Source organism: Oryctolagus cuniculus, chromosome 13, assembly GCF_051225735.1.
Source record: "Oryctolagus cuniculus isolate XC-2025 breed Fujian yellow rabbit chromosome 13, ASM5122573v1, whole genome shotgun sequence".
Classification (NCBI taxonomy): domain Eukaryota; kingdom Metazoa; phylum Chordata; class Mammalia; order Lagomorpha; family Leporidae; genus Oryctolagus; species Oryctolagus cuniculus.
Window position 1 is genome coordinate 101,080,159 of NC_142879.1, and position 21,101 is coordinate 101,101,259.

The 21,101-nt window shown below is 50.0% G+C and overlaps 1 protein-coding gene across 2 annotated transcripts in view; it reads left to right on the top strand.

Annotated features, from left to right (window-relative positions):
* The first annotated feature begins 1,962 nt into the window (after window positions 1–1,962).
* The window catches only part of ABCB10 (ATP binding cassette subfamily B member 10), a 43,442-nt gene continuing 24,303 nt past the window's right edge, over window positions 1,963–21,101 (top strand). Inside the window, exons 1-6 of one of the 2 annotated variants that reach the window (XM_089311846.1) lie at window positions 1,963–2,606; window positions 12,241–12,441; window positions 13,319–13,521; window positions 16,052–16,186; window positions 18,292–18,438; window positions 19,357–19,492. In XM_089311846.1, the coding sequence (XP_089167972.1) occupies window positions 2,087–2,606; window positions 12,241–12,441; window positions 13,319–13,521; window positions 16,052–16,186; window positions 18,292–18,438; window positions 19,357–19,492 (1,342 nt within the window). In that variant the 5' untranslated portion in view covers window positions 1,963–2,086. The remainder of the gene's footprint in view (window positions 2,607–12,240; window positions 12,442–13,318; window positions 13,522–16,051; window positions 16,187–18,291; window positions 18,439–19,356; window positions 19,493–21,101) is intronic. The other variant, XM_051820937.3, reaches the window with a different exon arrangement.

Here is a 21,101-nt window from a genome sequence, read left to right on the forward strand (position 1 = left end):
TGATGATAGTCTTGCATGGCAGGAAAATTGCTTTGAGGAGGACCGACTAGGGGAGTCCAGTACGCAGGGTGGCAGGGTGTGGGGTTAGCCAGGCGAGAGATGGCACAAAGGCAGATTGAGTAAAACAAGAAGAGAGGAGGGACTTGGGAGACCCAGCTAGGAAGTGAGGAGCCAGTTGCAAGGGGCACTTCACAGGCGGCGGTGGGAATGAGCGAGCCCCTGGAAACCCAGTGTCGGAAAACAGCAGTGCCGGGTTCTTGTGGATCTCAGTGTTGCTTGTGGCTGGCTGATGCAGGCTGGCCTCAGCCACATGACCCTGTTTCAGGCCTGGGCAGCAGGAAGACCCGTGCTTCTGGTTGAACATCTGCAGCCCGGAAGGATCGGTGTTGCTTCTGTCCCTCCTCCGGCAGGGCAGACGGGCGAGAGGGCAAGTTCAAGCCCGTGCAGCCTCCACCGACGGGGCTCAGAGCGGGTCCGTCGCCTGCCCCATTGGTTTCCGCTGGCCCAGGGAGGTCACACGACCACGTCCAAAGTCTGGAGGCGGGAAGTGCACACCTTCCATGTGGAAGTGGTGTGGATATAGGAGGGGTGAGGATTCCAGGCTAGTCATTCAGATGACAACAGTGGTCCCCCGACCCCAATTATCCATGCTTCCCAGACGCAACACTTGATCCCAGCCTCACTCAATCTCACAGCACTGGGCTGAAAACCAAGGTTTCAAAGTGTCTCCGTGTGAACTCAGAGACCTGTGCTAATAGACGGGTTAGGGTCCCTGTATGTGCCCAACACAGAGTGCGGGATGCAGGGAGAAGACACACAGGACAGGGCCGGGCATCGTGGCGCAGAGCGGGAAGCTGCCGCTGGCCACTCCTGCATCCCGTCTGAGACTTGGCTGCTCCACTTCCACTCCAGTTCCCCACAAACGCACCTGGGAAAGCAGCAGGTGTTGGCCCAAGAACTTGAGTTCCTGCCGCCCTTGGGGTTCAGGCCCTGGCTTCAGCACTTGTGGCCATTTGGGGAGTGAACCAGTGGATGGGAGATTTCTCTTTATCACTCTGCCTTTCAAATAAATAAAGGAAGAGACCATACAAGGAGAAGACAATGCTACAAACATTTCTCTTAGAAAAAGGGGAGGAGGAAAGCCCTGTGGCCATTTGGAAATGTCACCCCGAGGGGAAGGTTCCTTCCTCACATCTGGGCTCTGCTCACTGAGAACGACTTCACTAATCACCCCTGCTTTTTTAAAATATGCATTTTTTCCATTTCATTTGAAAAGCTGACACAGAGAGCGCGCGCAAGTGAGTTTCCATCCACTGGTTCACGCTGTAAAAACCTTGGATAGCTCAGTCTGGGCCAGGTCAAAGCCAGGGGTTAGAGTTCAATCCAGGTGTCCCGGTTCACCAACCGCCCCCTCCGCAGCGCCTTCCCGCAGCTGAGCCGACCCGCAGCCGCGCTCTATGGCAGTCTTCCCGCGTCGCAGCCCACTGCTCCACCGCAGTACGCCGCCAGCCGACACGCCCCTCGGCCTCTCCAGCGCCCAAGCGCTAAAGGCCCGTCCTCGCTCCAGCCATCTTGCGCTCGCGTCTGCGCACTCCGCCCCTCGGCCGGCGTGAGAAAAGGCTCGCGCCGCTCCCGAGTACCTAGGACCCAGGACAGAGAAGCGCGAAAAAGCTCCCCGAGCGGCAGTGCGCAGGCGCGACCGAGATCCTCGCTGTCCGCGGCCTGGTCCCTGGTGGTGCTGGTGACCTGCCGGGCGAATCGCTGTCCGGTGGGGGGCGCTGCTGGAGGGCGCCGGAGGCGGGTTGGGAGGGTTGGGCTTCTTGGAGACGGGTGTAGGGTATGGGTCGCCGCTCTAAGGGGTGGGTCGTGGGCTGGCCCGGGAGTGCCGCGAAGTGCGATGGGGATGGGGCGGGAGCGGCTCGGGGCGCCACCCGGGGGCGCGGACCCGATAAGGCGGGTGACAGCGGGCGGGGAGGGGCGGGCAGCGCCGCGTCCACGCCTCACGCTCCGGGCCGGGCTAGAGAGGGTCCCGGGCTTGGTGTGCGCCGGGCCGGCAGGCTGAGGTGCACGGGTCGCTAGCGGCGCCATGCGCGGCCCCGCGGCCTGGCCGCTTCTGCTGCTCGTGCGGCGGAGCCCGGCGGGGCCGGGGCGGCTCCTGCCGGCTGCCGGCATGTGGACCGCGGCCACCCGTGCCCCAGGGTCTCTGCCGCCGCTGCCGGGCCTGAGCCCGGCGCGGCCCTGGGGCGCAGGGCCGGGGCTTGTCGCGGGCGCCGGGGCCGCGCGCCGCTGCAGGAGCGGCCGCCCGGGTTGGGGTCTCAGGGGCCCGGGCGGCAGCGCGGCAGCCGTGCGGCTTCTGGGGCTGTGGGCTCGGCCCGTCGGCGCCTGCAGGTGCGGAGCGCTTATCCGGCCGGGTGCTCCCCGGCTCCTGCGCACTGGGCTCCCCGGCGGCCCCGCGGCCGCTGCCCGGGCGGGAGGCGAGGCCTGGCGGCGCGGATCGGCGGCGACGGCAGAAGAGGACTCGCGGCTGCGCCCCGCGGCGGCGGCCGGGCGCTCGGAGGCCCGGAAGCTCCTGGGGCTGGCGTATCCCGAGCGCCGGAGACTGGCAGGTAGGGTCCCCCGCCCGGCGCGCTGCTGGGGCGGCTCCACCTGCAGGTCCCCAGGCAGCGGAGAGAGCTGTCCCCCGGCCTGTGCTGGGCCTCCCGCAGCCCGGGAGGAGACGGGATGGGTGCTGGAACCTTGAGGTCTGTTCCGCCACAGCTTAGTAGGAAAATCCGTTCTGGCTTTGACAAGCATTCTCGGGCTGAGCTGGGACCGTGTTTTCCTCTTTTTACAAACAGGAATTCTGGCCCGAGGTATGCCTTTATGCTGGGTTTTCAAAATTATTTTCATTACGCAAGTGTATCAAGCAGTCCACATTACTGTAGGGTGTGAAGGAAAACGGTCTAAACGCTCAAGAGTTTTGTGCTGTTGTCTCCCTGAGTGGCCAGGAGAAAGTTACAGCGCTCTGTTCAGGGCAGTCCACATTGGCCATGGGATTGTAGATCATATCCCAGTTAAATCGCAATTCATTTTTTACATTTTTAAATTAATTTATCTTCCAAAGATTTATTTGTTAAAAAGGCAGAGTTTCAGAGAGAGAGAGAGAGAGGCAGAGAATCTTCCAGGTTCACTCCTGGTTCACTCCCCGGAAGGTTGCAATGCCCACAGGAGCCAGGAGTTTCATTCACGTCTCCCACGTGAGTGCAGGGGTGCAAGCATTGGGCCATCGTGCACTGCTTTTCCCAGGCCAGCAGCAGGGAGTTGGATCCCAAGTGGAGCAACTGGGATCTGAACTGCAGCCCGTTATGGGATGCTGACTTTAAATTTTTTTTTTTTTTACTAATTTGATAGAGTTACACAGAGAGGGAGAGACAGAGAAAAAGAGATCTTCCGTTTTCTGGTTCACTCCCCAAAGAGCCACAATGACTGGGGCTGGGCCAGGCCGAAGCCAGGAGCCCAGAACTACTTCTGGGTCTCCTGTAAAGGTGGCAGGGACCCAAGTACTTGAGCCGTCTTCTGGTGCTTTCCCAGGCATGTTAGCAGGGAGCTGGATCAGAGCGGGAGCAGCCAGGACTAGAACCTGTGCTCTTTGGGGACGCTGGTGCTGCAGGCCACAGCTCATGCTCAAGTTGCTGTGCCACAACACCGGCCCCTGAAATTCATTGTTTTAAGAAATCAAAACAAGGGAGGGGCTGGTGCTGTGGCATAGCCGGTAAAGCTGCCGCCTGCAGTGCCAGCATCCCATGTGGGCCTTGGTTCAAGTCCCGGCTGCTCCACTGCCACTCCAGTTCTCTGTTATAACCTGGGAAAGCAGCAGCAGATGGCTCAAGTGCTTGGGCCACTGCATCCGTGTGGGAGACCCTGAAGAAGTTCCTGGCTCCTGGCTTCAGATCGGCACAGCCATGTGGAAAGTGAACCAGCGGACGGAAGACCTGCACCCTCCCACCCCACCTCACCCAATACCACTGCTGCCTCTGTCTCTCTGCAACTCTTTCAAATAAATAATTGTTTTTTGTTTGGTTTGGTGTTTTGTTTTTTTCTTTTTTTTAAAGAGGGGCCCAAATTGTGGTGCAGTGAGCTAAGCTGCCATCTGGAGTCTCAGCTTCTCCACTTCCTATCCAGCTCTCTGATAATTTGCCTGGAAAAGCAGTGGAAGGTGGCCCAGTGCCTGGGTCCCCGCCAGCCTCATGGGAGACTTGAATGGAGTTCCTGACTCCTGGCTTCAGCCTGGCCCGGCCCCAGCCTTTGTGGCCATTTGGGGAGTGAACCAGTGGATGGAAGATCTCATTCTCTCTTTGTAACTGCCTCTCAAACAAATCTTTTTTTTAAAAAATTGAATGCTTTCAAGTGAAACTAACCAGTAATTCTGTTAGCCATGATTGAAAGAATATTTAAATGCAAGGGCCTCCTAGTATTAAAACTTTTAAAAAAATCTTCACTTCGTAGAAATGTGTTGAGCCTTTGTTACATGCTTGCTCCTGGGTTTACACTTAGAACTGAAAAGAAACGTGGTCCCTGATCTGCCTGGGGCTTCCAGCATAACAGAAAGAAACACTAAGAAAATATTTGTATGACCAGATAGATATAGATAGACAGATAGATATCTAGAGATTGTCTGGATAGGTAAAGTCTGTCTGGATGTTGGCATTTGTAGCAATAAGAGGAAGTGGGAGGTCTTTGTTAATTTGTAACTTGTCCTCAGAGCATCCTCAGAAGTTGATACATATCTTTGAAATGCCCACAGCCTGCACACCGGGTTCTGGTCCCGGTCAGGGCACCGGATTCTGTCCCGGTTGCCCCTCTTCCAGGCCAGCTCTCTGCTGTGGCCCGGGAGTGCAGTGGAGGATGGCCCAGGTCCTTGGGCCCTGCACCCCATGGGAGACCAGGAGAAGCACCTGGCTCTTGGCTTCGGATCAGTGTGGTGCGCCGGCCGCAGCGCGCCAGCCGCGGCGGCCATTGGAGGGTGAACCCCAAGGAAGACCTTTCTTTCTCTCTCTCACTGTCCACTCTGCCTGTAAAAAAAAAAAAAAAAAAAAAAAAAAAAGTGGTATTGTGTGCACATTTTAAAGTCAGAAGACCAAAAAATAAAACAAAATTAAAGCTCTGTTGAGTTGAAGAGAAGTCATCCCAATGTTAATCTTTCGGAAAACAAATAAAAATCAGTTTCCAAAAATGTGCTGTATATTCAAATACTGATACTGTCATCCATCTTCAGTGTGCTGACTGTGCCCTCTGAGCTGTGCAGTAAGAGACCCTTGATGTGAAGTGGTTTGTGTCAGAAACTTTGCAGGCAGGGTGTTCCCATGGGAAGTTTCCCGATGCCTCATACGCATGACTTCCATTCCTCTTCCAAACGAGCTGCCCCTTAACCCCTGCTGCCCCATTCTCACTTCGTGTGGGAACCTGCAGCTGTTTTCCCAACCTTGCGTCCATGGAACTGCCCCGGAGTCCGTTTGGACCTAGTAATTCTTCATCTTAGCACTTTGGCCAGAAGGAGTCCTGAAAGCTGCAGGAGGGGCAGAGCGTGGGCCGGTGAGATAAGAGGCATTTCATCAGAGCCTTCTTGCTGTGCCTGGCAGATAGAGGCCCTGCAGTGTGCTTGGGGCAGGGTCTTAGGAGTGAGCAGCAAGAGGGCCCCCAGAGAGGGTTCCCATAGGAGAACGCTGCCAGCATGGAGGTTGGGGGCGGGGCTCGGTCAGCAGGGTCAGCTTCCCAGATGGACTGGGGACAGCAGACTTCGACCCTGCCGGCCCCCCAAATTACTGACAAGGGGTTGTGTGGCTGGAGATTGGGTCCCTTCCTGGAACCTGTCGCCTGCTTGTAGCTTTGTGAGTCTGTAGTTACCGTTTGTGAAGTGCCCACAGTGAACAGTACAGGGGGCACAGTGAGCAAGGCAGAGGTGAGGAATCTCAGAGGTGCTGCCTCCTGAAGCCAGTCAGGACAGTGGCCTGCCCAGAACAGGGCACTGTGGATCAGGAGGACGAGCCTGTGAAACTGGGGCCGTTCCAAAGAGCCAGGGGTGCTGGGGTGCCCCTGAAATATCTTACTTCAGGGATTGCGTTAGCATGCTCCACCTAGGCTGTGACAAGTGGCTGATCAGGATTGACTGAGGCATAAAATAGATGTGGGGTTCTAAAAGGACTGTAAATATAAAGTGTCTTTTTTATGTTATATGCAAATAATATTTTGGACATATTGGATCAGATAAACTGTTAGCAAAATTAATTTTGCCCATTTCTTTTTTTAATGTGGCAACTAGAAACACTGAAGCTACCTAGGTGGCTGCCGCCGTGTTTCTGTTGAGGGTACCAGGCCAAGGTGAGCGCCCTGTGTTAGTGGGCAGGTGCCCCCAGCTCTAGAGGGCTCACTGACAGTCAGATGGAGGCACTAGAGATGCTGGGGCTCAGATCTTGGTGCGAGGCTTCACCCCATGAAATGACCTGAGAGTCTCCTAAACCCCGTTTCCTCCCTATCTGTCAGCCCTCATGGCTTTGCTTCCTTCCCTTTACTTCAGCCAGGTCCCTTTATTCAGCCTGCACCTGCCACAGATCCACCCCTGGGGTTCCTACAGAACAACAGAACAAGTTAATGAGATACTTTACATTTTTTCCACTGTCCTCTTAGAACCTGACATGTTTTGTACAGTGCAGTCTCCATCAGCCACGTGTCACAGCACGGCTTGGGCGAGTGGATATTTTCGCTGTAGTATCCATGGAATGTGTCTCTAGACTCCCCAAACCCAGCATGTCTAAAAACCAGAGTTACCTTCTCCCTCCAAAGCCCTTTCCCCCTCCACCCCTTGTCTATGGCGGAGGACTCCTCTGTGAATCCCTTGGCCCCAGCCAGAGACTTGGGGTTTTGTAATGACAGTAGTAGTAATAGGCAATAGCTTTTATTTCTTACTTCCTAGTCCCTGGCCCTGTGCCAGATGATTTACATATGTGTCTGATTTATCTCTCCCAACAACTCCATGAAGAGGGTGTTATTCTTATTGCCATTTTACAGATAAAGAGACTGAGGCATAGAGAAGCTGAGTGACTCACACAAAGGCAGCTGCGTGGCAGAGCTACGGTTCTGAACCTGTCTGTCCCGTCTTCAGAACTGGCCCTTTAAACAACAACAAAAGATTTAAATAATTATTCATTGGAAAGACAGAAGTTAGAGGGAGAGACAAAGAGGGAGATCCTCCATTCATTCCCCCAAATGGCTACAATGGCCAGCCCTGAGACAGGTTGAAGCCAAGAGCCAGGAGCTTCATCCAGGTCTCTGACATGTGTGGCAGGGGCCCAAGCACTTGGACCATCTTCTGCCTTCCCAAGTGCATTAGCAGGGAGCTGGATCGGAAACAAAGCAGCCAGAGCTTGAACCAGGACCCATATGGGATGCTGGCATCACAGGCTGCTGTTTAAACCGCTGTGTCACAACGCCAGCCCCCCAGAACTGGCTCTTCTGACCTGCTACCCAAATCCCTCCAGTCATTACATTGTGTAGCATCCAGTTCTGACCCATCTTTGCCCAACATAAAGCCCCTTTCAGCCTACAGTGCTACAGTAGACAAATGGTAATAAAACATGCTGATAATCTTTTTAAATAAAAAGCAAAACTAAGAAGGCATATCCTGAAGTGAGCTTGAATTCAGCTAAGTTCTTTGACCTTTGTAATCAGCATTATTGCTATGAAAGAACCAAGCTCAGAGTCGGAACCTCAGGGTATTATTGCATTCATAAAATACAGACTCTTACTGTGCATTCGTAACTATAGTTCAGAAAACTCGAACAGGAGGGGAAAGATGGACCTTTACTTCATTCGCCTACATTGTACTTTGGAGAGCATTTGCAAACCAGAAAGATAAACTGCTTCTGTAAGATGAAACAAGGAGTTTTGTGCTGAACCCTCCACTCACCAGGACAGCTGCTTCCCGAGCTGCCAGTTCTTCTAGGCTGAGCTGTGTGGAACCTGAGTTAGAGGCTCTCCCTGCCCTATGCACTTTCAGTCTCACTTGGGCACTGTACCCAGGAGTGTGGTGCTTTGAAACAAGACCCTGGACAAGGCTCTGGAGCTGTGGCAGAGTAGGTTAAGCATCCGCCTGTGGTGCCTGCATCCCATGTGGCCACCGGATCCAGCTCTGGCTGCTCCACTTCTGATCCAGCTCCCTGCTGATGCACCTGGGAAAGCAGCGGAGGATGGCCCAAGTCCTTGGGCCCCTTCACCCACATGGGAAACCTGGAAGAAGCTCCTGGTTCCTGGTTTCTGATCAGCTTAGCTCTGGCCTTTGCAGCCATTTGGGGAGTGAACAAGTGGATGCAAGACCTCTCTCTCTTTCTCTGTAACTCTGCCTCTCAGGTAAATAAATCTTAAAAAAAAAAAAAAAAGACCCTGAACCAACAAAAAGAAGGGCCTTTGCCCAGGTTCATATTACACAGGTGGATTGTGATTATGGGTTTTTTTTTTTTTTAATTTTTTTTTTTTTTTTTTGACAGGCAGAGTGGACAGTGAGAGAGAGAGAGACAGAGAGAAAGGTCTTCCTTTGCCGTTGGTTCACCCTCCAATGGCTGCCGCGGCCAGCGCGCTGCAGCCGGCGCACTGCGCTGATCCGATGGCAGGAGCCAGGTACTTCTCCTGGTCTCCCATGGGGTGCAGGGCCCAAGCACTTGGGCCATCCTCCACTGCACTCCCTGGCCACAGCAGAGGGCTGGCCTGGAAGAGGGGCAACCGGGACAGAATCCGGTGCCCCGACTGGGACTAGAACCCGGTGTGCCAGCGCCGCAAGGTGGAGGATCAGTCCAGTGAGCCGCGGCGCCGGCCGTGATTATGGGTTTTTAAGGCAACCGCATGGACATTGTGAACTACGAGATTTTACATTCCTGCTTAGGCTATTAAAGACTTTGGTCTGACAGACTGTTACCTCCATTGCCAAAGTTTCATTCATTCATTCAACAAATATTGAGCTTTTCCTATGTGCCTGTCACCATAGGCAGAGGGGATATAATAATGAACAAAAATCAAATCTTTTTTTAAAGATCTGTTTTATGGGACTGGCGCTGTGGTATAGCAGGTAAAGCCACTGCTTGTGGCCCCGGCATCCCATATGGGCATCGGTTTAATTCCCAGCTGCTCTACTTCCGATCCAGCTCTCTGCTATGGCCTGGGAAAGCAGTAGAAGATAGCCCAAGTGCTTGGGCCCCTGCACCTGCATGGGAGACCCAGAAGAAGCTCCTGGCTCCTGGCTTCAGATTGGCTCAGCTCTGGCCTTTGGGGCTATCTGAGGATAAAAGATAAAAGCGGATAAAAGAACTCTCTCTCTCTCTCTCTCTCTCTCTCACTCTGTCTCTCTCTGCCTCTACCTCTCTGTAATTCTGCCTTTCAAATAAATAAATCTTTTTTTAAGATCTATTTTACTTATTGAAAGAGTTACAGAGGGAGAAGGAGATTGAGAGGTCTTTATCCGCTGTTCACTCCCCAGCTGGCTGCGACAGCTGGCGCTGAACCAAGCAGAAACCAGGAGCCAGAAATTTTTCTGGGTTTCCCATGTAGGTGCAGGGTCCCAAGGACTTGGACCATTCTCTACTGTTTTCCCAGGTGCATTAGGAGGGAGCTGGATCGCAAGTGGAGCAGCTGGGACTCAAGCCAACGCTCATATGGGACACCAGCACAGCAGGCCAGGGCTTTAACCCACTGCACCACAGAATCAGCCCCTGACCAAAATCTTATGTCCTAGTGAAGAGATAGATTACAACAAGTGAAGCATTTAGAATGCCAGAAGGTGGGAAGTGCGAGGAGAAAAGTGAAGAGGGAGAGAGGCAAGCTGTGTCCTGCGTCTTTAAGTGAGGCTGTCCGAGCAGCCGTCTTGGAGAGAGGATATTTGAACAGTGACCTCAGGGAAGGGTGAGGACCTCATACAGAATGTTCACTACTTAAGAGGCTCATACTTCTGCTAGAGCTGTGTTTGCCAGCTACATAACCAGTTGGCGCTGAGTATGTGCTACAGTCTTCATTAAGGTTATATAAAAGTAATACTATCAACTGAAGCAGTAGCAGTAGCCATAGCACAGAGAGCAAAGTGATTGCTGTGTGTCGAGTGTTGGGAGAGTGTTTCCCAGGGCTCAGTCCACATCGTGTCCCTCTCAGAGCCTCGCCACGGACTGTGCTGTGGGAACAGGTTTCCTCTGGGTAAGGTGTCCACATAGTACCAGACTCAAATGTGACCCAGGGAAGAGGAAGCCTCCCTCCCATCCTGCCCGACTCACCCAATGGCATTCTTAGAAGGATCTGTTTCACCTGCTTGAGACTTTTCTTCTAGAATGTTTGTAAATAAACTTGAAAAACCCACAAGCAGATAAGGCCCACAATAACAGGGTATATTTATTTGTTTTTTTAAAGGTTTATTTATTTGAAAGTCAGAGTTACATAGAGAGAGAGAAGGAGAGGCACAGAGAGAGAGAGAGAGAGGTCTTCCATCCACTGGTTCACTCCCCAGTTGGCCACAACTGCTGGAGCTGCACCAATCCGAAGCCAGGAGCTAGGAACTTCTTTCAGATCTACCTCATGGGTCCAGGGCCCCAAGGACTTGGGCCATTTGCTACTGCTTTCCCAGGCCATAGCAGAGAGCTGGATCAGAAGTGTAGCAACCAGGACTTGAACTGGCACCCATATGGGATGCTGGCACTGCAGGCGGCAGCTTTATCCACCACGCCACAGCGTAGCCCTACTCCTTTTTTAGATCTTTACCAACACAGTGGCCAAATTGTTTGATCTCTGTTCATCCAATACATAAAAAATAGTATATCTTTGTAGTTTAAATGTGCATCCCTCTTATTGTGAATGTGGTCATTTGTGATATGTGTAGTTCTTAATTGAATTTCTGGATATTTTCTGATGAGGCTCTATCCCCGTTATTTCTTCAGGTAATGTATAATTTTGTTTTTCTTTATTTTCCTATCATACTTACGTTCTAGTGCTTTATTCCCCAAAGCTGTAATTTTAAGAAGGAATATATCGCATGTGTAATGGATCCCTGTAAAGGATATTTTGCCCCTTCCCTAATCCTTCCCCCCCTTTCCCCCCACCCCATTTCTCCCTTTAGTGAGACCCTTGGTGTTAAATCAGACCCTTCCAGACTCCTTGCAAAGCACCTGGCAGACAGATAAGCTGCACGGGGCAGCTTGTGAAACAGATAAGAGAAAGTTCCCAGAGGCTTCAAAGAGCACCCAACTCTCCTGCCATCTACTTTCTACCTCCCCCTCCTCCAACCCCATAATAGCAAACCCCCTCCTTAACTGGATAAAAACCCAGTTCTAAATGTGCCCTGGGCACAGTATTGGTAAGAACGGATTGCCACCCCTCTTTGCTCTTAATAAAGTAACCTGTCTTTGTTGAGATTGGTTCCATCTCCCTTCTGTCTCATCCCTACGGATACAAAAGACCAAAACTGAGCTATTGCAAACCTAATACCCTGAAGCTAGTTTGTGAAGATTATTTAGTGAGAGGCAGAGACATGTGTGTGTGTGTGTTTAGTTTTCATTTGAGAGAGTGTTCATGCACAGGTTCACTCCCCCAAATACCCACAGCAGTGGGACTGGGCTGGGGCTCAAACTGGGAGCCAGGACCTCAGTCAGGGTCTCCCATGTGGGTAGTGGGGACCCAAGACCCTGCCAGGGTCTGCATTAGCAGGAAACTGGAGTCCAGAGCCAGAGAGAGACTGGAAACCAAGCCCTCAGATGTGGAATATGGTATCTTCACCAGCATCTTAACCACCAGGACAAGGCCTGCCCTGTGGGATGTGTTTTTGAAATACCAGACATAGTCAAGAGGTTTACATGAATAGTTGGGTCTTCAAGCTAAGGTACAGTTAGACCAAGGAATAACAGTAAGTATAGGAAAACCATGATCTGAGATGAACTCAAAGATCAGGAGGCAGGGAGGGAGGCCAGAATGGGTTGACTCTCAGTTCTTCCTGCTGCGGAAGGGATGACGGAGTCAGCAAGATGTGTTTGTCCTGGCTTAGGGATGATCCTGCACTTCCTCACAGTCGCACTGCTCCTTCTCTGGAACCCTCCGGCTCTTCCCAGGGCTCCAGGGAAGAAACTCCAAGGACTGATGTTAACACAACACCTGCTCTGGACACAGTTTATCTGGGAGGAGAGCCTCATGGACTCAGCACCGCAGCCCTTTTGCTGAAGCGTACAAACTCATGTTTTCCAGCTGCCGTGGGGTTTCTGGCCGTGTCCAGTGTCATCACCATGTCCGCCCCTTTCTTCCTGGGGAAGATCATTGACATCATCTATACCAATCCCACAGTGGACTACAGTGACAAGCTGACTCGCCTCTGCCTTGGCCTCACCTGTGTGTTTCTGTGTGGTGCTGCCGCCAATGCCGTCCGTGTCTACCTCATGCAAACCTCAGGTAGGAGTCGCTCCTCCGCACGCCATCCTAAGGAAGACGCGGGGCGTTCTCTGGTCCACTTGAGCCTTGAGCTGTGTGTGTGCAGGCCACAGTCTCCCCCTGGTTTCACGTCCAGTGAGGACAGACCCCAGTGTCAGGGCACGTGTAGAAGTGTGGATGACTTGAGACAGAGTGCCCTCTTCTGAACTCTGCTGCTTGTTGGAGTTGAGCAGTGTGGGAAGTCACCTCCCTCGTCTCGTGGGAGCGTTGAGAACGAGGCCCTCAGCTGTGAAGTGGGAATTCTGGGCCACCTTTGTGGAGCTGCGAAACCTGTGTATCTGTCCCATGTCTGCATTTCCTGTCGAGTAGCTCTCTGGATGATAACATTTTTGGTATTTCTGCCTGGAGAGCTCATTATTAACAGGCAGGTAACAACCACAACACCAACAGAGCCCAGGACAGGGAGTCAAAGTCTATAGCTCCCCATTTAGCTAGCTAATAAGATACTCTGTAGATAATTAACCTGTTCTTGCCATTTGAAGGCTCCGTGCAGAAGAGGGTTTCCAGGAGGGAATACAATTAGCTTTTGGGTGTCGATATAGTCAAACTCCTTTGTAAATAATACTTTAAAAAACTGTGTGTGTCATGTAATATTTATCTTATCTCTGTATCCTCTCATGAGTGCCCCAGCTGTTGGTGCACAGAGAAAATGAGTGTTCACTGCCGTCACGGCTGTTACTACTCCAGGGCCTGGGCGAGTTTGCTCTCACCAGCGCGACGTAGTGCAGAAGCTCAGCAGCTCAGCGCTCACAGGGCTTGCACCAGGCCCAGCTGCTGGCTGTTGGGAGGCTGCACCTGCAAGGGAACAGGTGGCCTGCCTCATTGCTTGCTTTTGCAGGTCAGCGCATTGTGAACAGGCTGAGAACTTCGTTGTTCTCCTCCATCCTGAGGCAGGAGGTCGCTTTCTTCGACAAGACTCGCACAGGAGAACTGATTAACCGCCTGTCCTCAGACACCGCGCTCCTGGGACACTCGGTGACTGAAAACCTTTCTGACGGGCTCAGGGCTGGAGCCCAGGCTTCTGTCGGCATCGGCATGATGGTGCGTTGGCCCGGTTCCTCTTGGCACCTTCTAGTCTGGGCTGGGTCTGTGGCAGGCCTCTGAAGTGTGAGGTGAGCTTGAGGTGAGCTTGCCAGTAACTCATTGGAGTATGGGTTGTTTTTTAATTTAAATTTAAATTCCAATTAATTAAAACTAAATAAACTTCCCAGTAGCCATGTGAGGCTGTTGTTGCGGATAGCGCAGTTCCAGACCAGTGGACTGAGGACTGTAACCACTCTTTTCTCCCAAATAGAAAAGCTTGGGTTTTGTCCTTCCAGTGCCCCAGGTAGCATGAAGTCCAGAATGAAAAGGGTGTTCCCAGAGTCCCCCAGTTAGCTGTGACTGTGGAATGGAAAACAGCTTTGACATCTCACGTCTTCCCAGCTAAGAGGGAAGCAGATCCCTGGAAGAAGACCCTACCTGTCAGCACTCACATGCCATTTCCAAATATAAATAGTTCTGCGGTTCAGGAAGAGTTCAAGCCAGGAAAAAATGCACACACACTTGGGGAACCTTTTCTTCTACCAGTGAAAGAGAATCCAGTGCAGGTCAAATGGCCAATTCAGAGAGGGCCACTTTAGTCTGTTTGGGCTGCCATGTGTCACCAGATACCACAGACTGGGGGACGTAAGCAGTAGAAACGCGTTTGTCACAGTTCTGGAGGCCAGAAGTCTAAGATCTCAATGGCAGGAAGTACGTTCATTCTGCAGCCTCTTCTGTTGACTTGTAGGCAGTGACTTTCCTGTGTGTGCACATGGAGAGAGGATGAGCTCTCTGGTGTCTCTTCTTATAAGGACATTTATCCTATCAGATCAGGCCCCCACCCTTACGACCTCACTTCATCCTGGTTATGTCCCTAGAGGCACCGTATATATCTCCAAATACAGTCATCCTAGGGGTAGGGCTCAACACATGAATTCGAGGGAGACGCAAACATTCAGTCCGTCACAGGCCTTCCACTCCCCAGGCTCTGGTCTTTAGCTCTGCAGGAACAGAAATGTGACTGTGTTTCTCCTACACAAACTCCCTAGACCTGACAAGGTGAGCCAAATAGGGAAAACCTAACATGGTCTATAGCATGCTGCCGACTTGTTAGTTTACGCTGTGGATCTTCCGTCCTAAGCTGCATGGTTCCGCTATTCAAAGCCTCCTTTCCCTAAGTTTATATATATAAAATATTTGAAACTTGTATAACTTGAATAAAATCTGAAAAAAAAAAAAACAAAACAAAAACAAAACACAAAGTCTCCTCTCAGGTTCCAGATTGCCCATTAAGCATGGAACCACAGCAAAGCGAGGGGAAAGGGAATGGGACAGTTACCCTTAGTCATGGAGCAACCTGACAGATTGTGCCTGTCCCACCACAGAGGGTTGATAAGCATCTGGACATTCACTCAAGATCAGTTGTGTTCAGACCCCAGAATGGTGGTCATGTCCACCCTGGTAGCCTCACAAGTCCTGACATCAGAGACATGGCCATGCTCCCTGAGGCTCAGTCCAAGTATCCTAATGGACTTCCCTGTTCCGAGTGTCTCATTCCTGTTAGCCCTTGAACTTATGTTCTGTCTGCCTCTCTTACTTGATTATTATCGAGCTCCCACCTTGCTCTGTTCCCTTGCCTGAAGACCCTGTGAGGGACAGTCATCTACTAGGTGCCTGGAATAGTGCTTGCCACATGGAGACAGCAGTGATAGGTTGAATGAGTAGGTGAATGGTTGCTGGATCTGACATTGCTTTATGTTTCAGTCTGCGTCGTTTCCTTGGCATTTTAAGAGATGCTTGTACTGATTATCCATGCAAATGAGATTAAGTAGATTTTAGTGATTTGTTAAAGAGACGCTAGTGCCATTTAAAAGAATCACCGTATTCCGAGGCCGACAGGAGAGCCGACTACCTGTAGAAGTTGGTTGTTCCTTAGGCACCTCCAGTTGTTGGAAGCTCTTCCGTCTGTTGAGTCCTCATCTGTCCTGTTGACGTCAAGTCACTGAACTGCAAAAACAGCTCTAACCCTTCTTCCACTTTTTAGTTGTGTCTGCCAAGTCATCATCTTTTGATTCTTTGTCATATGACATAAAGTCTTTTTTTTTCATGTGTTTGCCATCTTGGTCATTTCAGTGGCACATGTTATTGTAATTGTTTAGTGCCTGGAGGTGATCCAGACTTGAGTGCCAAACTCCTATATGATCTGGCCAGTGTGAAGCTGAATGAATCTCCCCGCTGGACTCCCATTCACTCCTTTCTCCCTGTTGTTGGAAGACTTGGTCTGATGTAGTTATCAGTCTGAGGACAAAATATTCCCATCCTTCCTTGAGTAGCTTTCTGTCACATTACTTCTGTGTGCTATGTGGAATACTCATGGATTTTATGAAGATTAAAGAGAGCTGGTGAACTCCACTAAAGCAAGATACACCATTTGGAGACAGCACCTTCAATCCCACCTGTTCATTAAACACACTCATGCCTTCAGTAGGAAATGTGAATGTCTTGCCATCTTGTGTAACAAGCACCTCTTGACTTTTGTTTTTGACAGTTTTTTGTCTCGCCTAGCCTGGCCACCTTTGTTTTGAGTGTGGTGCCTCCAATCTCTATTCTTGCAGTGATTTATGGACGATATCTACGGAGACTGACCAAAGCCAGGCAGGACTCGCTGGCACAAGCCACTCAGGTACAGGCGCCTTCCCATGCTCACCATTTCCTGTAGAATGGGTGCAGAGTCATGGTTCTTGAGGGCAGACCCTGTGGGATGTGCTTAGGTTTCTGAACAATGTACCCTCCTTTCATTAGTTTCAAGCCCAAGACCCTGGAAATCCAAAGTATTCTGGCTTCTGGAGTAGATCTCTACCCATGTCTCAACTGTATCTAATGTGACTGAACCTTGTATGAACATCTAATTTCTTAACATCAATATTTCTTGTAAAAAAGCAAAAAAAAAAAAGCTAATCATGTTATAAAATTTGTTTCTGAGGGCAAGTGTTGTGGCACAGTAACTTAAGTCACTGTTGTGACACTGGCAACCCATATTGAAGTGCCACTTCGATTCCTGGCTGCTCCAGCTCCCTAGTAATTCACCTGGCAAGGCAGCTCCCTGCTAATGTGCCTAGGAAGGCAGCAGAAGAGGGCCCAAGTACTTGGTCCCCTACCAGAGGGAGAGCTGGCTCATGGTTTCAGTCTGCTGCAGACCTGGCTGTTGTAACCATTTAGAGAATGAAAGAGTATGGGGCCGGTGCTGTGGTGCACAGGTTAAAGCCCTGGCCTGCAGCACCGATATCTCACAGAGGTGCCAGTTTGAGTCCCGGCTGCTCCACTTCCAATCCAGCTCTCTGCTATGGCCTGGGAAAGCAGTAGAAGATGACCCAAGTCCTTGGGCCCCTGCACCCATGTGGGAGACCCGGGGGAGACTCCTGGCTCCTGGCCTCGGATCAGTTCAGCTCTGGCCGTTGTGGTCATCTGCGGAGTGAACAGTGGGTGGAAGGTCTCTTTCTCTCTGGCTCAATCTCTCTCTGTAACTGTGTCTTTCAAATAAATAAAATAAATCTTAAAAAAGAGAGAGGATGAAAGAGTAGATGGAAGAATTCTCATTCTTCCTCTCCCTCATGCATCACTGTCATTCTGCTTTACAAACAAATTAATAAATCTTAATAAGAAAATAGTTTCTGGGTGATACTGTATCCTTTGTTAATTTAATAAAACTAGCTTTTCAGTGCTGTGCAACGTTACTTTCTTTTTAAAGATTTTTTATTTATTTGAAAGTCAGAGATACACAGAGAGAGAAGAGGCAGAGAGACAGAGAGAGAGAGAGAGAGGTCTTCCATCCGATGGTTCACTCCCCAATTGGCCACAACAACCGGAGCTGTGACGATCAGGAGCCAGGAGCTTCTTCTGGGTCTCCCACGTGGGTGCAGGGACCCAACGACCTGGGCCATCCTCCACTGCTTTCCCAGGCCATAGCAGAGAGCCACATAGGAAATGAAGCAGCCAGGTCTCAAACTGGTACCCACATGGGATGCCGGTGCTTCAGGCCAGGGCATTAACCCTCCATACCACAGCCCAACATAACTTTTTTTTTTTTGACAGGCAGAGTGGACAGTGAGAGAGAGACAGAAAGGTCTTCCTTTGCTGTTGGTTCACCCTCCAATGGCTGCCACGGCCGGCGCGCTGCAGGAGCCAGGTGCTTATCCTGGTCTGCCATGCGGGTGCAGGGCCCAAGCACTTGGGCCATCCTCCACTGCACTCCCGGGCCACAGCAGAGAGCTGGCCTGGAAGAGGGGCAACTGGGACAGAATCTGGCGCCCCAACCGGGACTAGAACCCGGTGTGCCTGCGCTGCAAGGTGGAGGATTAGCCTATTGAGCCGCTGCGCCGGCCCCAACATTACTTTTTAAAAGCAATAAAAACAATTTATATTTTCATGTTACAGAAAACATGCATGTTTATCATTGAAAAATTTGAAAACATAAACAAAAGTCAAAAGTATACTTAACCTGATTTCAGAATTAACGTCATGAGCATTTTGGAGTCTAGCCTTTCTACTCATCTTTTTGTCTGCAAACATATATTTCTGTATCTACTACCCTGCTGTTTTCCTTCCTATCTACCTATCTGTCTAATGTGTATAGATACAGATTTGTTTTTCCAAAAATAGGATTGTTCTGTGTCCTAATTCGTTTCCCATTGATAGTGGCTTAAATGAGAATTGCATTTTAATTTTTATTCTAGAAATTCTTAAAAGTATGACCCTCCTCCCCCTAAAATGTGCTGCTTATTTTCCCAGCTAGCTGAGGAACGTATTGGAAATATAAGAACTGTCCGAGCTTTTGGGAAGGAGATGACTGAGATGGAGAAATACACCAGCAAAGTCGACCATGTGATGCAGCTGTCAAGGAAAGAGGCTTTTGCTCGGGCCGGCTTCTTCGGCGCAGTAAGCAGATCATTTCACAGGGTTCGAAAGGGCAGAGGTTACGACTGGGAGAGATTTTTGTTCTGTGGCTCTTGACAGAAGCAGAAAATTATTTCATGTCAAGGCTGAGTTCATCCTTGAGATACATTTGTGAAAAAAGAGGAAACAAGTGAATGAGGTATAGAAAAGCATGGTCCAGATGAGCTTTACCTAGAGCTGCCTGGCGCTGCAGTTCTGAGCCCCACCCGGACCCACCAAATCCGACTCTCTGGGGGTGGGGCCGTCAGTCTTAACAGGGTCATCCAGGTCACTCTGAGCAAGTGAAGGTGAGACTTCCCAAGGATTGACCAAAATGAGCTCAGTGGATTGCAGAAAGGAAGGATCAAAAATTGATCCCCATGGTGTCACGATGTGAAATACACGTCGGACCCGGAAGCAAATTCATGCTCTGTTCAAACTGGCAGGAACTCCCGAGGTCACTCAGTCACTGCCATGATTAACAGCAAGCGAAAAGAAACAGCAAGAAGGCTGCCCGGCCCGAGACCACATTCCTTGCTGACCTCCAAGCAGGTCACAGATACGGGGTGCCAGCCTCTAAGTGCCGTGTCCCAGCCCAGAACACTTCATTAGAATATTCAGACACACACAGTGGCTATCTAGTCCTTTCCTAAGAAATTTAATGTCATTGTTTCCTTTGCAAAGCAAGTAAATTGAGTAAAATAGGAATGTAATGGGTGACTTAATATCTAGGTTTGCATGGTGAGGAAATTATTTCTTTCAATATGAAAATATCCAAAAAGTGTGTTTTATTTGATACTTTGCATTTTGGAGAAATCTCTTGTGGTGATAGTTCAGTGCCACAGGAAGCATAGGCCTTGCGAATGTTTGTTGGATTGTGGGTCTTTGTTCCCACCTGACTCTGTCTCCTTCATCCTACAGACCGGGCTCTCTGGGAACCTGATTGTGCTTTCCGTCCTGTACAAAGGGGGGCTGCTGATGGGCAGTGCCCACATGACAGTCGGTGAACTCTCTTCCTTCCTAATGTACGCTTTCTGGGTTGGACTAAGCATTGGAGGTATATAATTTAAAAAGGCTTGGGGGGTTGCACATTACAAATCAGAGTCTACTTTTTTTTTAGATAATTTTTTTAGGTTTTATTTATTTATTTGAAAGGCAGAATGACAGAGGCAGATAAAGTGATTTCCATTCTCTGATTCATTCCCCAAAAGGCCACCATGGCCCAGGCTGTCCCAGGAGCCCGAAAGTCCATCTGGGTCTCCCATGTTGGTTGCAAGGGCCCATCTTCTGCTACTTTCCCAGGCATGCTAGCAGAGAGCTGGATCAGAAGTGGAGTAGCTGGGACTCAAACCAGTGCCCTGATGTGGGATGCCAGCACTGTAAACGGCAGCTTAGCCTTGTGTGCTGTAATGCCAGCCTCCAGATTCTAGTTTCTGTAACAAAAACTGAACTTCTACATGATTCTACCTCTTGCTAATTAACTTCCTCTGAAAAAAATTTCCTAGAATATCATTCCAACTAGACTTTTATTTTTAAACTTTATTTATTTGAGAGAGAGAGAGAGATCTATCATCCACTGGTTCACTCTCCATACCTGCCAACAACTAGGGCTGGGCCAGGCCAAAGCCAGGAGCTGGGAACTCCATCCTGGTCTCCCACATGGGTGGCAGGAATCAAGCTACTCAACCATCATCTGCTGCCTCCCAGGGTCTGTTTTGTATGTGGCCTATTCTGGTTGGCTTACTTAATCTAGTAATATACACTTAAGGTCCTCCATATCTTTTCATGGCTGGGTAGGTCATTTTTTTTTAGTACCTAATAATATTCCGTTATCTGTTATTATATCTGTTATTCAGTTTTCCACTCACCTACTAAGGGCATCTGGAGTGCTTCCAAATTTTGGCAAGTGTGAATAAAGCTGCTGTAAATAATTTTGTGCTGGTTTTTGCCTGGATGTACCTGTGCAGTTCATTTCGGTAAATATGAACAAGCACAACTGCTGGGTCAGATAACAAGAGTGAGTTTAATTTTGTAAGAAACTGCTACACTGTCTTCCAAAGTGACTGCACCATCATGCGTTCCACCAGCAGCAAATGACAGTTTTTGTTGTTCTGCAGCCTTGCCAGCTTGTGGTGTTGTCAGTGTTCTGAATCTTAGCCTGATTGTTGTGTGTGTGGTAGCATCTCATTGTTGTATTAATTTGCATTTCTCTGATGACATGATGTTGAGCATCTTTTCACAGTTATTTGCCATCTTTTTATCTTCTTTTTTTTAGCGTTTTTTTTTTTTTTTTTAATAAAAGATGTATTTATTTGAAATCTAGAGTTAGAGAGAGAGAAGAGAAGAGAGATCGATCGATCAATCTTCCGTCTGATGATACGCTCCCCTGGCCCATGACTGGGCCAGGCCCATGCCAGGAGCTTCTTCTGAGTCTCCCGTGTGGGAGACAGGGGTCCAACACTTGGGTCATCCTTCCGCTACTTTCCCAGGCCATTAGCAGGGAGCTGGATTGGAAGTGGAGCAGCCAGGCCACAAACCAGCACTCACATGGGACACCAGCATCACAGATGGCAGCTTCACCTGCTATGCCACAACACTTGCCCCCATCTTTCTATCTTGTTTGGTGAGGTTTTTATTGTGTCTTGTTTGTTTCCTGTTGTTAAGTT